Source organism: Papilio xuthus, unplaced genomic scaffold, assembly GCF_000836235.2.
Source record: "Papilio xuthus unplaced genomic scaffold, Pxut_1.1 DF824888.1, whole genome shotgun sequence".
Taxonomy (NCBI): Eukaryota; Metazoa; Arthropoda; class Insecta; order Lepidoptera; family Papilionidae; genus Papilio; species Papilio xuthus.
Window position 1 is genome coordinate 4,641,422 of NW_013533761.1, and position 17,810 is coordinate 4,659,231.

Here is a 17,810-nt window from a genome sequence, read left to right on the forward strand (position 1 = left end):
GGGTGTAGCACCTGTCGCCGCGCGGACCGTATCTAGCATTTAATTCATTCAGCAGTGCCACTCGATCGCGATATGAACCGGTTCACGATGCGCGGCGCCGGCATACTGCCACTGCCTCACTGGCGCACGACTCCCTCGGAAAGTCATTGCTGTACTTCCGACGCTTATGTATGACCTTCGACACTTCCAAAAACACAAATTGAATGACACCCCAGGGGATTTCAATGAAATCATACTCAGCTCAGTGTGGTGGACATACGCGGCACTGCTCACATCTTTTAATAAATAAAAAGACTGCCTGAAACCACGTAAAGTATAATATCCAAAATGTCATATGGCATAGTGAGGAAAAAGTTTTAGAGACGTATTCTGTCTGATATCCCCGTTCTCTAAGTCTCAAACTGAAGCTGGTAATACCTCGCGCCTTCGTATTTATGAATATTACGCTCTTATAATACTATAATTTACATTTTTCCAAGTTAACAAAATTTCATGGATGCGATGGCGATGCGCAAGGGGTGGGGGGTGGGGGGTGGGGGGGCCGTTGTGATCTGGGCCCTTACACAGCATACGACTCAGTACATAAAAGCTTTTTTCTGAATTATCTGCAATGAAGTTTCCCACTGTGGGCGGTGTTGGGCGGCTTTGGGCGGCGACGGGGGGTGCACACCAGGCGGGTGACGCGGCAACGGACCGCCACCTGTAGCGCCAGTAGCCTACCTACACCTTGTACATGACCGCTCTTGCTGTCTGTTGACGATGGAATGTCAAAGCTTTTTGTGATATTTCATTATTTTAGTTAAGTATTTCAATGTATCGACTTTGAGTTATTTTATTATCTTTCTGTGTGTACGAGTATTTCATATGTATTTGTATTGTGTATTAGTACCATAATGTACCGTTTTGTAAACTACTGATTATTACCAAGGTAAATGTAAAAACTGTTGGTAACTTTGGAATAAAATAAATAACATTATTGCAAGGTAGTCGGTCGGGTCGGCACACGGAACAATCGAAAATTCATCGTTTTATTACCTCTCTTCATCGCCGCCATCCTCTACACTGTCAATTGATTATTTATTATACAATAATAGTTTTTGATATTAAACAAACTGCTACTTTAAAAATCTTTTATTTTTAAAGCCAATGGAAGAAATATAATACATTCCATTTCGAATAAAACAAAGCACACATTAAGATGTTAGAAACGACATCAACAAATATCATTGTTTATTAATTGAAAACCATAAAACCTGAAGTGAACTCTCACAGCACAGATCACAGAAGAGAACGAATACAAAACAGTTCGGTCGTCACTCAACATACATACACACTGACACACGTACATACAAACTATAATAATATACGCGTGAAAAACATATCCTTCCTGTGTCAATATTAATAAAAACTAATAAAATTCAGAAATGTACTTTTCCGCAATAAAGTATTTGTGCTCTCTCAGGCAAGCCGGTACTCTCGGCGAGGCTGTCCATCACGAGGGTCGGCAGGCGCAGGCTCTTGCGCGTTGAACTCTAATGAGCGGCGAATGGATAGAACCTCTATGTCCTCGCCATTTGGCCTTTTTTCCATTCAATCGCAGTACCAGCATTCGGAGACAAAAAATTACTTGCAATTATGACGCTTCATATATATGTAAGTGGTGTGGCTCTTAATGAATGATTGTAATGTCTCGAGCATGGCAAGTTGCCGCGGGGGCGGAAACATTCTAATGTAATAACTAAATAGCAAAAAATATTACGGTTAATTCATTTGCGAGGACTTAATTAAAAGTGCGACACGCGACTCGATAGTAGGCGCGCCCGCGAGCCGCACCGCACGAACACGCCCGGCACCAGGCGCCTGGCGTTGACCCGCGGCGATCAGCCTGCGACCCTGTATGTATTCCTCGGGACTCAGCCTAGGAAATGGTCTACCCCATAGGGCATTCCTACACGCCGAATAATTCTGTAATGTATTTGATGTACATATGCATGTGAACAATTAAGTATATAAAATATATTGGATTAACACATTTCATAATCGAATCGAATAAAATGTTTAAGCTTAAATTCTCTTTTTGGCGAAACATATTTTGCTCGTTTATCTTTTCGCAACTGATAAAACCAAAATAACAAAATGTTTACAACGAACACGAGCGTATGTCATTGCGGCGTCCTCTAAGCGACCTGATTTTGCTTGGCCTCTGACCCACAGATGCGCTCCGGAGGGGCCGTGCGGTTGCGCGACCTGACAGCTAGGTAGCCGGGCAGCCAGGCAGCCAGACAGCCAGGTGGCCAGGCGAGGCGCAAAGCAACGCTGGGCAGACGTGGTACCAATAGATTCAAACGGCACACTGATATCGCCAACTGTTAGTCGACAGCAGCGGATGTGCGTCTTGAGGCGGTGGCGCGACGTCCTCCTCTCATCAATATTAATTTGACCCGCCGCGGTCGCCGCATACCTATGTATGTCGAAGCTGTTTGTAAAACAATAGCGCCCACAATTTCGTTCGACGCTTGCAAGTATTTATCGCCGTCTCGATACTACGGAAAGAAAATATGTTATGACAAAAATTGCAGAAAACAAATAAATACTCTCAACTGATAGTACTGTCGTGTCTTCTAGTGAACATTGAGAAATTCACAACTAATCGTGTATTACCCATCTACGTGATTCTATTACCAATTTCAATATCATTTGGTGTATTCGGGATTCCTAAATTTTTTCCACTTAATATGATGACGTAGGAGTATCAGACGAAGCAGCAGTGGTGCAGTGCGGAGGTGGACCTCGGCACACTGGAACGAGTAACTCACTAACGAAATAAACTGAAGGCTGCATTGGTCGCGGGGCTTGCGGGGCGCCGCGGCGGGCGGGGGAGCGCAAAGACGTTGACCTCGCAGCTCGCAGGATGCTTGCAGAGACAATTATCGAAAATCGCGACTGGTTACGTAAGGAAACTAAAGGCGCTCGAGTAGCGGGCGGCAGGCGGCGGTCAGCGGGCAGCGCGCGGTGCAAACAGTGCAACATACGCCTTGTTCTAACAGTAACATAGCACAGTCCGCAGCAGCACTAGCTGCTGCATGACCGCACAAAAGACTGTAGTAACGTGAAAGTAATACCGCTTTTCGATGACGATGACACATGATTATTTTTTAATACTCGATTAGCAAGGACAACCTTTACCGCCAGACAGTTATCACAGACCTTCTCACAGTGGCAAATACTGAATGTCGGCCATCATCATCATTGTGATAGGTACACATTTTGTTTTCGTATCACTTACAATTAGACTACAAAAGGTCGAAAACCGGACTAGCCATTGATTTGTGAGGTAATAATTCGGCGGCTCCTACACAAGGGCGAAGAACCCGTGGCGCTGGGGGCGCACGAGGCGCTCGGGGGCGCGGCGTGGAGTAATTGTGACAATAAACAGGCGGTAATGGGCGCCGCGCCCGCTGCTTCATTAGCGGACAGTCGTTCCCTCGCGAGCATATGCCCGCGCCCCTCACGCCGCGCCGCGCGCTCGCCACACCCGCACGCTCCGAGCCCATCCTTCATTTTTGGTAACTGTATATGAGCTATTTGCTAAATCTAATTATAAATATTAATATGAATGTGTGTGTGTGTTTCTAACCGATGTGACGTTACGTCCTAGTTACTTTCATCCATCTTGTTCGGGAGCACGTGACTTGTACGCTTGTACTGGATGCGTGAATTGAGTTTAATTATGTACTTACTTAGTTTTTAACGAAAGAGGAAGGTAGCAGCTAGCGACTAGGCCATCTGGCGAGATGCTAAGTGGCCACTACTGTCAGACCCATTGTGACTCAATGACCGTGACGAGCCAATGTGTCACTGATGCCTTGCCACACTTGACTAAAGGTTACCAGGTAGGTACCAGATCAAATGCATCATGTTTATACTTCTTTGACAGATTTTACGTCATTCATTGCCTTGTAATAGAATACAATGTGACGGAAGTCCTTATTTTTATGGATGTCTCTAGAACTTTTACCTTAACCTCAAAAAGAAGGTAGTGAGTGGCCGTACAATGCGCCGAACGCTCACGCAGACCTCGTAACGCCCGTGGTGCGTGCCGGCAGGCTGCGGCCGGGCTAATGCTCGACTGCACCGTATTACAAAGAAAATGTCTTATTTTCACCAGAAGAGTATTGTAAATTAATTTTATTCCGAAGATCGTCTTGAAAAGTAAGAAAACATATTTATTTCCTTACAAAGCGGCGGCGGTATGTCCGCGGGCAAACAACATCCGCACGATTGCGACGACGACACGCACCTATTCAAATATAATCACATTAGCCCTTCCTACGTTTACTGCTACAATATGTATGTTTGTACTTGTATAGCAGTATCGGATAAGCACCATGTTCATAAATACGTTCGGCTCGGGTTTATAATTTTAATGTTTCCCCGCGACAACTTTAATCCATGGACTACGAGACGCACGGTAGGAGAATATTGCCCCTTCCTACGCGTCCAATACTCCGTCAAATGCACTTCCTCTTCCCGTGCTTTACGGATAAGGAAAGGGTGGGAAAATTAGGCCTCCGGCACGGACACTCGTCAGAGAAAACGCGGAATTGTTTTCACTTGAAGCCTATCTTCTGTGTTGTCGCAATATTGCACTGCGAAACGCCCCACTCGTGCGACAGATGCTGCTGTTGTTGTCTGCTAAAATGGGGGATAGTTTCATCAACCGTGCAACAATATTGTTGTCTAACCGCAGCGGACGTCTGAATTTTTTGACTTCACATTGGTGCCTGTACTAATACTTTAAGTTTTTTTTTACATTGGGAAAAACTGCGCAACTTCCATCGAACTCGTTATATAGTAAATAGTCAACATTGATGCAATAGGACAAGCTAATAGTTTACTTATACTTTGTGGAGCTGTGGTGAGCGCTCGTGACCCCGCTCCACCTCGCAGCCAGCCCGGGAGAACACCCCAAATAAGCTTGCGACGCGCTCGCAATATGCATGAGAGAAAGTGACCAAAGCATCGCCACGAGTATCCGCTAGCCTGTAGCCACCACTCGGCAACGGCCTCATTTTTATCAACTTAATTTCAAGATAAAGTGATTGTTTACTTTTGAAATGAATCTCCTCTGTAAGGTGGCGCTGCGCTGGTGCGAGTTGCGCGACAAGTGCGAGGTGCGCTGTGCAGCGTGCTCAGTCGAAGAACGAGTTCTGGCAGTGACCCGCGCCGAGTTGTGAACGAGTTGCATCGGCTGCGCTCACCGTTACTCCAAGGCTAACTGGCGCCTCCCCCCGTCGCCCACCCCGCACCGCGCACTCCCTCAACGCGCTTCACTTGCCGGCAATATTATAATTATTACAAATTAAAGAAAAAATGATGACCGTTCCTTACTTACCTTACGATAACTTGAGTGGGTTTGAAGCAAAATTTAAAAAATTGTAACGACGGCTGTTTTCGTTATTTCGTGTGGCAAAGTCATTTATGTCTATATAGCAAACATTACAAAATTGAATGATTGTTCAAAACGCGTGGTAGAAAGTCAGTTGTCCTACATATATGAACTAAATATAATCGTAGTTAATCATCTTTATTATATAGCTTGTGTGGCATTAAATAAATAAATACCATATTATAACATGGATATGGTTGTTCATTTGCACATATTCCTCGTCTCAGTGTAACAGAACGTTCAAACGACTGTTTAGCTTTTATAGTGGAACGCCGACAAATTCCCCGATTGTAGTTCGGCACTCCGGTGCGGCTGGCCGCACGCCACAGAGGCAGAGGGCGGCGTACAGCACACGCCACCTGAAAGCGACGAGCAGCATGCCAGATGTACGAATGTGCGCGAAGCCAGGCGGGTGTGCCAGGAACGCGCCTAATGGAAGGCCGTGGCCTCTCTCTGCCTATCGCTCAATGGCATAAACTCACGCATTTTGTCTTTTGGAAAAATAAAAATAATGAAAACAATTACAGATTCACAAAAATATTGTTCTAATTTAACATGATCGAAATAAAATATGTTTTATTTTATATTGACTACTAAATAATAAGAAAAAAATAAAGAGAATTTCTTCGCAAAGTATGTCGTTTGCCAATTGACATAATGTAGCTTAAATCTTTACTAACTACTAACAGTGGTAGAGCCCGATTTAACATCTTTGCACGAAGTGGCCCGGCTCGCCCGGTGAAAGACCACGACCACACAGAAGACAGGCACCAAGTGGAAGCCATTCCGCGTACAGTCTGATGAGTGTGCGTCCCGGAGGCCTAATTTAGTCCTCTTTCCCTCCCACCCTTTTTCTCATAAGGGAAGGATGGGAAGTGGAAGTGGACTTTCCGGATGAGAGGGTGCATGGAAGGGGAAAATATTTTCACTCTGTGCATTCTCTCCTCCGTCGATTAAAGGCCGGCAACGCGTATACAATTGCGTATGTCTATGGGCAACGGTCACTTCGCTATTTCAGCGATTTCAGGTGGCCGCTCGCTCGTTTGCCAACTTATTATATAAAAAAAATAATAATATAAATGCGAATGTAACTCTGTCTGTCTGTCCTTCTTTCACGCAAAGTACTGAACCGATTTAAATGAATTTTGGTAGAGAGATAGTCTAGAGCCTGGGAAAGGACATAGGCTACTTTTTAAAGCAAAAAGAGGGTTGTAAGGTTTCTTGAAAGTGGGGGTGGAAATTTGTATGAAAGTATCGTCTTTTTTATTTTTTAGGATATTATTTGATATCAATAAATATGACATTCAATATTAAAAATGTTACCCTCAAGTGTGCAGAATAACAATAGGGATGAAAGTTTGTATTAAAATGTGTGAGATTTATGTGAATGTTATGTGAGTTAAAAATGTTTTGTCGTTATATATAATACAATATGTGTTAGTAAAATAAGTAGCCTAAATAATAAAATAGCTTCCCAAAGACAGAATTTCACGAAGAAGAAGTCGCGGCCACAGCTAGAACATAATAAATTCACTCATTTACTTATAAACGTATTAAGATGGAGTAAACCCTTTTCGCAAGATTAGTCGACGTTCAATATCGCTCGCTACACCGCACACATCTCTGGTGCATTGTATTGGAGGAAACTGTAGCGCGTACCAAATAGATTGGAAATTTGAAGAGAATGAGAGTAAACTAATAGTATATCTAATAAATTAAAGCTATTTATAAGGATAAGCTTGTCTGTAGGAAGGGCGGCGGAAAGTGTTATAGAGAATATAAACAAGATTTCACTAGTTCCACACTTTTTATTTCTCTTAATTTTATATACATACATTATTAGTTATTGGAAAAGCTTTAAGAACTTAATTAATTATATTTACTTATGTTTATAGTAGTATCGTTTAGTCAAATAGAAGGCACTCTGTAAGATAAGGTGATCTGAATTTACTGGCTACATTGACATTCAAGTATTGAATGAAGACAACTGAGTGGCGCCGAGCTCGGGGACCGTGGCGTGCGCTGCGGCGGCGCGGCGGCTGCGTGGTGACTGCGCGGCGGTGGATGCTCTCGAAATAGCTTCTCTATCGTATATTATCATTAAGGTGTCGTCGACTTCATCATGGCCATGGCTATGAAACCCGTTTGCCGGCGGAGCAGCCGGCGCGGCCGCGGAATGCGCTCGCCGCGACATCTGCCCCCCCCCCCCACAATCCGCTCCATGTGACACGTTGCTGTTTGATACACGTCTGTACATAAAATCATATTTATTAAACCTCATCGAATCATTTTAACCATAACACTAAAGATGTCTTTCCCTAGAGCAAGTACGACCGCCACCGCATCATCGGCCATGCACCGAGCCATGTGCCAGTTTAAGGAGGATACTAGTTATTATAAGAATAGAATATATTAATTCCATTTTCATTGAATAGAAAATTCTTTTGATTACAAATATGTAGTGTTTGTATTTTAGAAATAATAAAAATTATTTAACAAAAGGCGCTTACACACGCTCGCCACCATTATGTATTCAAATGGAGGGGTCGAGGTTATCCATTTGAATCTTAATCAATGTAAGTTTGTGTGAATCCATTTAGCTATGGAGCAACACCGAGGTGACACCGCGCAGTGACCGCGGCGCCAGCGCGCCATCATACACTTCATTATTGCTGAAATATGATTTGCCTACGCTTGACATGAGGCGTAATGTCTTGGATGTTTTGTTGCTGTACAACATCCTAAACCATAAATTTAACTGCATAGAATAGAATTAGACAAATAAAATTACATGTGCCTGCCAGAACATGTCATATTCGCGGCACTCGTAAAAGTGTTCTGTTCGCACTAAAACGATGTAAGAAGCATGCTGGTGAGCGCGCCCCCTTATGGAGGGTGATGAGATTGTACAATTATCTGTTTATAGATATTGACTTGTTTACCACAACTTGTTCAGGAGAAGTGTCATGCGTCGTATACAGATATGATAAACTTACATCGACTAATCTGAGTGGTATGTATTGGCCTTTAACTGCGCGGTGTGGTTGGCGCCGCCACGGTAGGGTTTGTAAGCTATTATTGTCTTTGTAAACTACGAGTATATACATTATGTAGTCGTTAGTTGTTCCAAATAAAATTTAAAAAAAAGTTACGTCAAAATTGTTTCAGCCGTTTGGGAGATAATTCAATTGATTACAATGGCAGACATGCAGACAAGCAAACATTTAATAATCCTTTTATGTTATAAGTAACGCAAATCATCATGTTTGTACGAAATATGAAAAGTAACAAAGCAAATATCTTCGTATAATTAACAATAATGAAACGTGAACGCAGTGAATTGAAAAAACAGTGAACTCTTTTAACAATTATTCAAGTTTTAATTCAGAACAAGGTCACTGATAAAGTGGACGCCATTTTTGACAAAGTGGAGTAGTATCGGCGGTATATCAGTGGTGTCTGTTTACAATTAAGTTAAAAAGACGAGGTCAAACCTCTTTAAGCAACAATTAACAACTATTTACGCGACAAGAGTTCACGGAAAATTTTTTATGAATCCAGCAAGTACTCGTTTCTAAGTCATTATCGCTTGCACGGGTTGATAGTGCGCGGATGGCCAGCAATCGAGGTGGCGATTACGACGCCAAAATCGCGGTAGTAAAATATGTCAAACCATTGATTTGCTTGTTACAACAATGAAATTGATAATAAAGAGGACATGGTGCGCCTGACGGCCGCAAGTGTTCCGCCAGATGTGCGGTGCTCCGAGAGCGAGTTCTCGTGGCTGTAGCGTACTGCGGGCTGCGGGCAGCGGACAGCGGGCGGTCGACCAGCGGCCCGGATACGCCTGCCCGCCGCTGGCCTGCGCCCGCGCGGCTCCACACATATTGGTTGCTGACTCGCACACGCAGCGTTCTGTTTTAACAAAAGTCGTTAACCTACTATAGCAACATATGTTGTCAAATGAAGATATCACAATTGTATACACGTCATCGGCCGATCGTGAATGTCGTGTCGTGCCGCCCGTTTGTCAGTTAGTTCCTCAGGCAAATTCTATCAAATTCAATATCGGCAAATTGCATATCAAACGAATTCCATCACAAAATAACGTGTATTCTGTATTTCGACATTTTCTTATTATGTATTCACAATTCATGATACGATTGGAGCACCGATTGATTGAACTGACTGATTAGAGCAGCTGATAAAGTTGCGCGAAACCTTCATTTAATGCAATAAGCACAAAGTGTCGAACAGTCAGTCATTTATGAATAAATGCGATCGATGTGCAATTTATCACTCGCCTAGGCCTAGGCAAATTTAAACATTTAAATGTTGACATAAATGGGTAGTTACTTAAATAATTAAGTAAGTAATGTTACATTATGTTTATTTTGCCGCGTCTGCATCTCGCGCGGATTGCAAACGATATATTTTTTTTTATGAATTTGCCTGTCCTCTATCTCATATAATTTAGAAAAATACTTTAATGAAATAACATTTATAAACAAAAATATGAACAAGTGCCCTTGCTACAGCTATATGGAAAAGTTTCCTCTATAATTAGGTAAATTTCTTTTGGCGTTACTTGTAGAAAGCTGAGCTCGGAGCACACGAGGCGAGCACGTTGCGCGATCCGTTATCTCCGCCACACAGACCTAGTTCGGTGGCCATCGATTATCTGATAACCGCACTAATACCTTCCAAAATACATTATCAGGGATAAGGGCGATTGCAGATAGAAGCGAAGGCGATAGGCGGCGGCCGCACGCCCCGCGCGCGCACCCTGCCCGCACGCCTATCGTCGGGCCCTGTCGTTCTCGCTATCGGCCGCTGCCGTTCGCCTGATTGGTATCATTTGTAGAAGCTACTTGCCTACTCATTTAATTATATATTCACATTTTGAATACACACCAACTCCGTGTTAAATCAGAGTTACAGAAAGACATACATTACAGATAAGAGTGATCTCTGTATCCACACGCCAAATTGATGTAATTACCTATAATTCATTCAACGTATGTAATTAAAATATTGCTGTATTTTATCTAACAGCTGCCGCTCCGCGACGAGATATCCCTGAATCTATGGAAATTATACAACGTAAAAAAAACGTTTCGCCGTCAAGCACCCGGACGGGCACGTCCGAGCGGGATCTCATGCTGTAGTAGGCACAGCCCGGCCCGTTAGCGAGCTGTCGCCCTCGAGTGGAATCAACAGTTGTGAGGCGCCCCCTCTCGTGCCGCACCCAACCGCGGCACCCGTCGTCCTCAGCTGGGATAACGATCGCTCCGACCACTAGCCACACGTGTCAGTTCGCACGAACACGTATCACCCCCTCAAACTTGGACTGCATTAAATTACGTTATATTTCAATGAAGTCGTCAATTAGGTCGATATAAGATGGAAAAGCAGCCGGGGCGCGGATCCGGGGCGCGGGGCTGGCGCGCTACTATATATTATTGGGATAACAACATTTTGTTCCTCGATTTTGTTGTTAGGTCGCGGGCGCTCGCGTTGATGTCTTTTCGTTGAATTGTCCAGTGCAAGGCGAGGCAAGGCGGGATGCGCGCGAGCCTCACACGACCGCACCGGGGACAAGCGTGGCATTTGCTCTCTACGGCGCTACCTAAAAATAATTCCCGCATTTATTTGTTTTCACAGGATTAGAAAATTAGATGTTCTTTTGTTTTAGTCGGTTAATACAAAGATCATGATAAGAAATATAAAATCAAAGAAGTGGCTAGAAAGTGGAAGCGTTCACAGCTCATCAGCGCTACTTTCTAATCGAATGAATATTTTATCAACTTCACACATTAGGCAAAATAGTTTCATATTAAGAAAACACAGAAAAGAGAAAACAAGACACACCAATGAGAAAACAAAAAACTGCTTAAAATGATCGCTCCGCGGGCGTCTCCCGGCCTGCTGCGCTCTGCTTTGCTGCAACGGCATTGTAACCAACTACCTGCCACCTGTATAGAAAGCAATTGGAGAGCCTGAGGGCGCAGGGTTAGCGGCGACGCAAAGGTCACGAGGAAAGGCTAATTGTCGTTATAACATGATACCGCCTTCGTGTTGTGTATCGCTAGCGTCCCGCTGCGCACAGTTTGCTTTTCGACCGGTGTCGCTCGAGGGACACTTCTTATTGCACTGTAGATGTGTGGCATCGCAGAAGTTACCTCGTTTTCGCCAAGGAGTGCGGGTCATCGTGTCGCTGACACGGCTCCGCGCTCGGTCGCAGTCACCAGTGGCCAGTAACGGGAGCCCGGGAGCCAGCGTGATTGCTGCCACTTATATGCTTATATTTTAATGTCATCGACGCAACGCTCCACTAGACACGTGGTCTCGTTAATTCGAAGAAAGAAAATTACGATGAACTAGACGAACAAGAGGTAGCCAAATTACAACTCGGGCTAATTAATGTACATTTGTTATGCCATAATTATTGTCCTTTTGCAAATCCTCGAAGTGTCACGTGAGATGTTGAAGGATGACCATCGGACAAAGTGTGCACGACCGCAGCCTCGCGAGGGTGCAGCGCCGCGCCCCCTTTTATTAATAAGGCGGCACTCCCGGGTCGTTGTGACGTCACCTCCTGAAATACGCGCGCGGCGACGCGCCGCGGTCGACGACTCCCGAAATAGATGCACACCGCGCACCTATAGGAAGTTAAGAACCGGTCCCGTGCCGCGGCCGCACCGCCGCTTGCGGCGCGCCGGGGAAATTTAATTCGAAAGCGGCCGGCGCGAGGCGGCTTTCTCTGCACTGCGCCGCCGCGTGCTGCGCCGCTGCCGCGTGCTGCGACCGCCGGCGCCGCAACCTCCTAATACGTAATTAAGAAACGCGAAAAAGAGGTTGCATTTAAATGGTGTGCAAACGTTCTGTTTCGAGTCACGCGGGTCGCGCGATGGAACGCGACTAACATCTTAATAATCGACAAATGGAAAAGCTAATTCCAAACTGTCCTCTCGAATGTGACATGTGGCCATGCTCGGTGGCCTGCGACCACCGGCCAGCTGATAACGACCGGCCGCCAGCGGATGGCGGCCAGAGTTAATGGGTTGGAAACGCGAGCTCGCGCTTTTGCTGGGAATTTTAATTAGCAAAGGAGGCGAAGTGAGCGGCGCGCTGATGTACATACAGAATATACGACGTACCGTTGCGTTGTGCTACTGTCTCACTTTACTTTACTAAATTAACGATTATATTATCTAATTTTTCTAACCCTTTACGAACGTATCTAGCAATATCTGTACACAAATAAAATTTTGCCTTGCAAGTATATATTCTCCAAATTTAATTTTATGTAGGTATTTGGGACACACATGTAATGAGTCCACCTGCACGACCACTTTGTGAGAACAGCGCACGGTGCGGCGGCGCGCTAGCGCGCGAACACGTGGCGGCCGCCTGCGTGCTGTCTGCACCCGAGGCGCTCACATAGCTTTACCAGTTGCTTCTTCTCCATCCCTGGGCAGTCCATCCAGGCGGGTGGTGTAGCGTGGCGGCGATATGCGTGGCTCGGGCGGCGCTCGCCGTGACGCAACCGCAACGCGTAGCGCCGGCGCAGCCGGTAAATATAAACCACCGACCGGTTCCACGGCCCGGCCCGAATTCCTCGCAGACTTCTTCATGTGCAGAACTTGGAGCGCGGACGACATCTTTACCTGACAGTATTAGAAAATAACGAAACGACTCTAATGCTGCCCGGTAAGATGCGAACCGCCACTCCGTCCGTGGACGTAGGACGTGCAGAGACGCGAGCTTGGCGCGACGAACGCGAGCGATCTACACATACACTCGAGACGGACGCGCGACGTGGACTGGCGGCAGCACGGCGGCGCGGGCACGCCCCACGCCCCGCCCCGCCCGCGCGGCGTACACGCGCCCCGCGCCCCGCGCCCCGCACCGTCGCCGCTCACTTATCATTATCACTGGCTGTGTAATATTCCAGCAGGAGTACGGAGCATGATAACGGGACGCTTAAATGTCAATAGATAGATATTATATTATTTGAAGCGGCGGTCAAAGCAAATCGGCGATGGCGCCTCTACTTCCAGCACAGTGTGGTGAGACCGCAAGATACCGAGTATATCCTCACTTCACACAATACATTAAACTCAACCGAAGACCAATTTCCGCTGACTTAAGCACTGCTGAGAGCATGCTATACCTATAGCTGTCTCCGTTTCAAACGAGAAACGAGTGATAGTATGTTATAAGTTATGATCCAATTCAGAAAGCAACTAAGATGCTCTAAGCTCTGCTGATGGTTGCTCAGCTCTGGCTCTTGTTGGCATCGCTCTGAGATACGGTTGCTAGACCCTAGTTCCTGCCGGAAACGGAATTGCTCTGAAAGACGGCTGCTAGGTCCCAGCTCCGATCGGCCCGCTCGCCGGTCGAATCTGTTGGTTGAGGTGAACTCCGCCGCCGCACCGCCGCCATCGCGAAGTAATTCCGCGTTTGGTCCAAAAAGTTCCGGAGGCCTTATTTTAGTCTTCTTTCCCTTCCCACTCTTTTCTTAAAAGGAAGGGGAATGGGACTTGACGGCGGAGGAAGGACTCCATAGGAAGGGGAAATTACTGGTAGGCAACACATAAACGGTTGCGGATTAAGGATGTCTGGTCTGGAGGATAATTTGTTGAGGACCTGCACTTCCACAAAGCTTTTTGATACTTCCAGTAAGAATCACCTGTATGTAAGAGTGTTTATGTACTTTGATAATATGGATGTCACACACAAACTTGAAAAATTGTAAAATATATATTTTTGTGAAATAAAAGTGTTCGCATTTTGCCCAATGTATCAGGTCCATAATTTTCTTTTTATCGCACATAGACTTGGAATTGAATTCACATCCAAAATGAAACTTTTGTCTTTAAACTTTTTCAGTATAACAAGATTGCTTTGTATTACATTCGGCACAGATATAAAACATAACGAATATCACATGGGCTACTTCGTTGCAGGTTGTTGCAAGTGATTGTAAGTGGATGCGGCGGCGGCACTGTCCAGGTTCCCCCCACATGTGGAAGGACCGGGTACAACCTGCAGAAGGGTGTACTCCATGATTCTCCGGAGCACGACTCTATATGGCGTGCCCATTCGGGCAAAGGCCCTGGACGCCCTCGTGCCCTCGAGCCCTCTTCCGCTCGCCGCAACTTATAATTGCGACACGCGCCTGCCGTGCCTACGGCACGGTGTGTCGCGCTGCAGCTTGCGTGTTAGGCGGTACACCCCCATGGGAAATAGAGGCTGGAGTGATGCATGTTAGACAGATAGCCCGGGGCGAGTTGCCCGCCCCGGAGGAGTATAAGAAAGTTCAGATCCCTCACTTTCCGAATCAGATACTAACAGGCGGTATCCGGTGTTTCGGAAGGTACCTGTGGCGGATTGGGAGGGAAGAGGCAGCTTTGTGCCATGGTAGCGGCCCTTTAGAAGACACGGCGCAATACACCTTACAGATGTGCACTGCCTGGTCCGGAGAGCGCTGCATCTTGTTGGGTGATAGGCGATGAAATCTCACTTCCCGGCGTTAAAGACGCCATGTTGGGATGTGAGAGGGAAAATTCGGGGGATCCGTCACCCGAAACTAAGGTTAGACCTCCCCTATATAGACAAGGGTCGATAATTTTTAAAACCAAAAAAAATAATAGTACGATGAAACTGATTAGAAAACGAGGGGAATATTATAAAAATGAAAGGAAATTTTTTTTTAAATATTTTAATCGGAGGGAGATGGGGTGAGTTTTTAAGGGTAAAAAACGGTTTTTCTCGGTTTCCGGCAAAACTAAACGTCCTATCGAAAAAAGTCAAATGGCAAAGTTGTAGGTACTAAAAAAGATCTAAAACTTTTGACGATGATGTCGCGGGCAAAAGTTATTTTATAATATACCTTGATATGTTGTAGCAATTTAGGAGCTTATTCATTTTTTCTTTCTTTGTTTTCATTTTTGAAAATACGCTGCTTCTGTGGCAAACAGACCTAATTTGTAGTTTCCGAGCAATCACTCAATCAACACATTCAATCTTCCGGTAATTGTTGTTCTCATATAATTTATTACTAAGTATATCTGAAGACATCAATTTTGCTATTATGTAATATGTAGATACTGTTTAATTCAAACTATACATCTATCTATTATTATAAATGCGAAAGTTTAGATGTATGGACGGATAAAGGTTTGAAGGTATCTCCAAAACAGCTGAACTGATCTCGAATCGCGGGCGACAGCTAGTATATTTATATAGATGATTAAAATTACTGCTCAATTCTCAAAGTTAATTGTTAAATTATAGTAAGTCTCAAGTAAGTCTAATAAAGATATTAGTTTGACAATTCAATTGACAATTTACTAGATATAGGTTGAGTACAATCGATTAAGAATATTTCCGATTTTCGATGGTTGTTCTTATAGAACTTGCAATCGAAAATGTCTTGATTAATAATTTTGAACTACAATATAAATAGAATTGTCTCTTTCTATGCCTACTTTATTCTTCATAACTACATAAAGAAATAAGACATTAAACCAAAAATTGCGGTGTTTACGCAAAAAAACATTTTTTTAAATTAATTGTGCGATACATAGCCTAATAACTGCAATAAATTCATAAATTTATATAATAAAATACCTACATTATGGTACCCATTTGATGAATTAATTTTATTACAAGATCGATTCTCGATAGTTCAAAGTTATTCGTTGTAAGTGACGGTCCGACACTATGACAATCGACCATTAAGTGCAACAGTTGTCAAAATAATTTATCTTATATAGACACAGTATAGGTACGAATGACGCAACTTATCTCTGTCCCTTATATATATACGGGGTATACGCAAACATCTGGTCTGCTGATCTATTGTAATATTCTTAGTCTATCGGTAAAAATTGGGTAAAAATGTTCATTGGCAACACTGATTGCAATAGCTTGACGCGTTGACGTTGCCGTTGACGCTTGACAGTTGACGTGACCCTCCTTGTTTGTGGTACAATTGAGATTAAGATTTGATTGTTTTAGTTTAGTGTTAAGTGTCTGTTTGCTGTTTTGTTGCGATATGAAATATCTTAAGCATTTTTAAAGATACAGCCAAAATATAACCAATCTTTTGAGAGTATTATATGATTCTTACAGAATGATGCAAGGTTTTACAAAGTAGGTATACAATAGTCTAAAATGGCGCAGCGTTTTCCTTCGGGGGGAGCGAACTCAGGGCCGCCGGCGGGGCCTATGCAAGCGCAGCAACGCTACTCGGGCCCAGCACAGCCTCCAGGGTCTCCAATGCAGCAGAGACCTTACTCCGGTCCTAATTTCCCTGTAAGTGTTTGAACAAAATAAATGTCGACAAGAGTCTTTCATCTAGTACACTTATGCACCTTTTTATTTTCGTTAACTTTTCACTTCTTAGAAACGTAAAAAACCGCAATATGTGTAAAAATTTCATTAATGTTAAAGGAAAATAGCTAAACTCGATAAAACTTTTTATAATTAATTAGGTAATAAAATACAATTTTCCATACAAAGAATGCTAACCATTTCCTTTCTATTTATAAATTTGACCTTATTACTTTTGTTACATTAATAAAACATCTTAATTGTGGTCCTCTTTATTTTCCCAGCATTTATTAATAAGAAAAGGATGAGAAGGGAAAGTAAGATTTGGTAGGGTTTATAAAGAATAGCATCGGTGGCTCAGGGGTCAAGCACTTGACTTGCAATCTACAGGTCCTGGGTTTGAATCCCACCATGTACCAATGTGTTTTTCGATTTCCGATTTACATTTGTACATTTATCCTATGTTCTTACGGTGAAGGAAAACATTGTGATGCAACCTGCACATAACTGAGAAGAAATTCAAAGATATGTGTGAAGTCAACCAACCCGCACTTGGCCAGCATGGTTGACTATGACCTAACCACCCTTAACTTAGGGTAGGCTCCGAAACCCTCGGTGGGGACGTATAGTGAGCTGATAATGATGATAAAGAATAGAATGAGAATGAATCCTTTTTCTGTACAACTGCTCATGTGCCGTTTAAAGATAAGAGGAAGGCAAAAATTTGGTGTCTGGTTCTCCCAGTCATGAAATGATCAGCATAATCATTCTCATTAGACCCCTGTCTTCTGTGTGGATATGGTATATCACAGGTGGAGTGCACCGCTCATGCAGCATATCAAAATATAATACATTGTTACTACAGCCGATAGGATTGTTTCAGATCATAACTTGTACACATGGAATTCAAATGTTACCAAGAAGCGGCTTCTGCCTTAAATGACTAGGTTTTAACTTTTGTAGCAGCAGCCGCGGGCGGCGTTTCCCGGCGCGGCGGGTGTGGGCGCCGGTGTAGGCG

At 44.1% G+C, this 17,810-nt stretch overlaps 1 protein-coding gene and 1 long non-coding RNA gene across 5 annotated transcripts in view; one reads left to right on the plus strand and one right to left on the minus strand.

Annotated features, from left to right (window-relative positions):
• Nucleotides 1-5,641, plus strand: part of LOC106127206 (uncharacterized) — a 6,780-nt gene extending 1,139 nt beyond the window's left edge. Inside the window, exons 2-3 of one of the 2 annotated variants that reach the window (XR_001228402.1) lie at nt 2,215-3,566; nt 5,136-5,641. This is a non-coding gene — a long non-coding RNA (uncharacterized LOC106127206). Of the gene's footprint in view, nt 1-1,660; nt 3,567-5,135 lie in introns of those variants that run through there. The other variant, XR_001228401.1, reaches the window with a different exon arrangement.
• Nucleotides 5,642-7,251: 1,610 nt separating this feature from the next.
• On the minus strand, nt 7,252-15,745 carry LOC106127147 (uncharacterized). Of its 3 annotated transcripts, none has more exons than XR_001228400.1 (2): nt 15,348-15,745; nt 7,252-9,364 (listed from the first exon to the last, which is right to left on the minus strand). XR_001228400.1 is itself a non-coding variant. In XM_013325164.1 (2 exons), the coding sequence occupies exons 1-2, from the start codon at nt 13,111-13,113 to the stop codon at nt 7,550-7,552; spliced, it is 360 nt and encodes a 119-aa protein (XP_013180618.1). In that variant the 5' UTR covers nt 13,114-13,304; the 3' UTR covers nt 7,252-7,549. The 3 variants fall into 3 exon arrangements, 1 of the variants encoding a protein (XP_013180618.1); XR_001228399.1 differs by lacking the exon at nt 15,348-15,745 and adding an exon at nt 12,903-13,304; XM_013325164.1 differs by lacking the exon at nt 15,348-15,745 and adding an exon at nt 12,903-13,304 and having other exon boundaries at nt 7,252-7,698.
• Nucleotides 15,746-17,810: the final 2,065 nt, after the last annotated feature.

What these genes read in the sequence shown, in the direction of transcription:
- LOC106127147 (XM_013325164.1), bottom strand. Translation starts at nt 13,113, where the DNA reads ATGTCGTCCGCGCTCCAAGTTCTGCACATGAAGAAGTCTGCGAGGAAT. An exon ending in GGATGGAGAAGAAGCAACTG is followed by an intron (nt 7,699 to 12,902) that starts GTAAAGCTATGT and finishes TTTTATGTACAG; the next exon opens with ACGTGTATCAAACAGCAACG.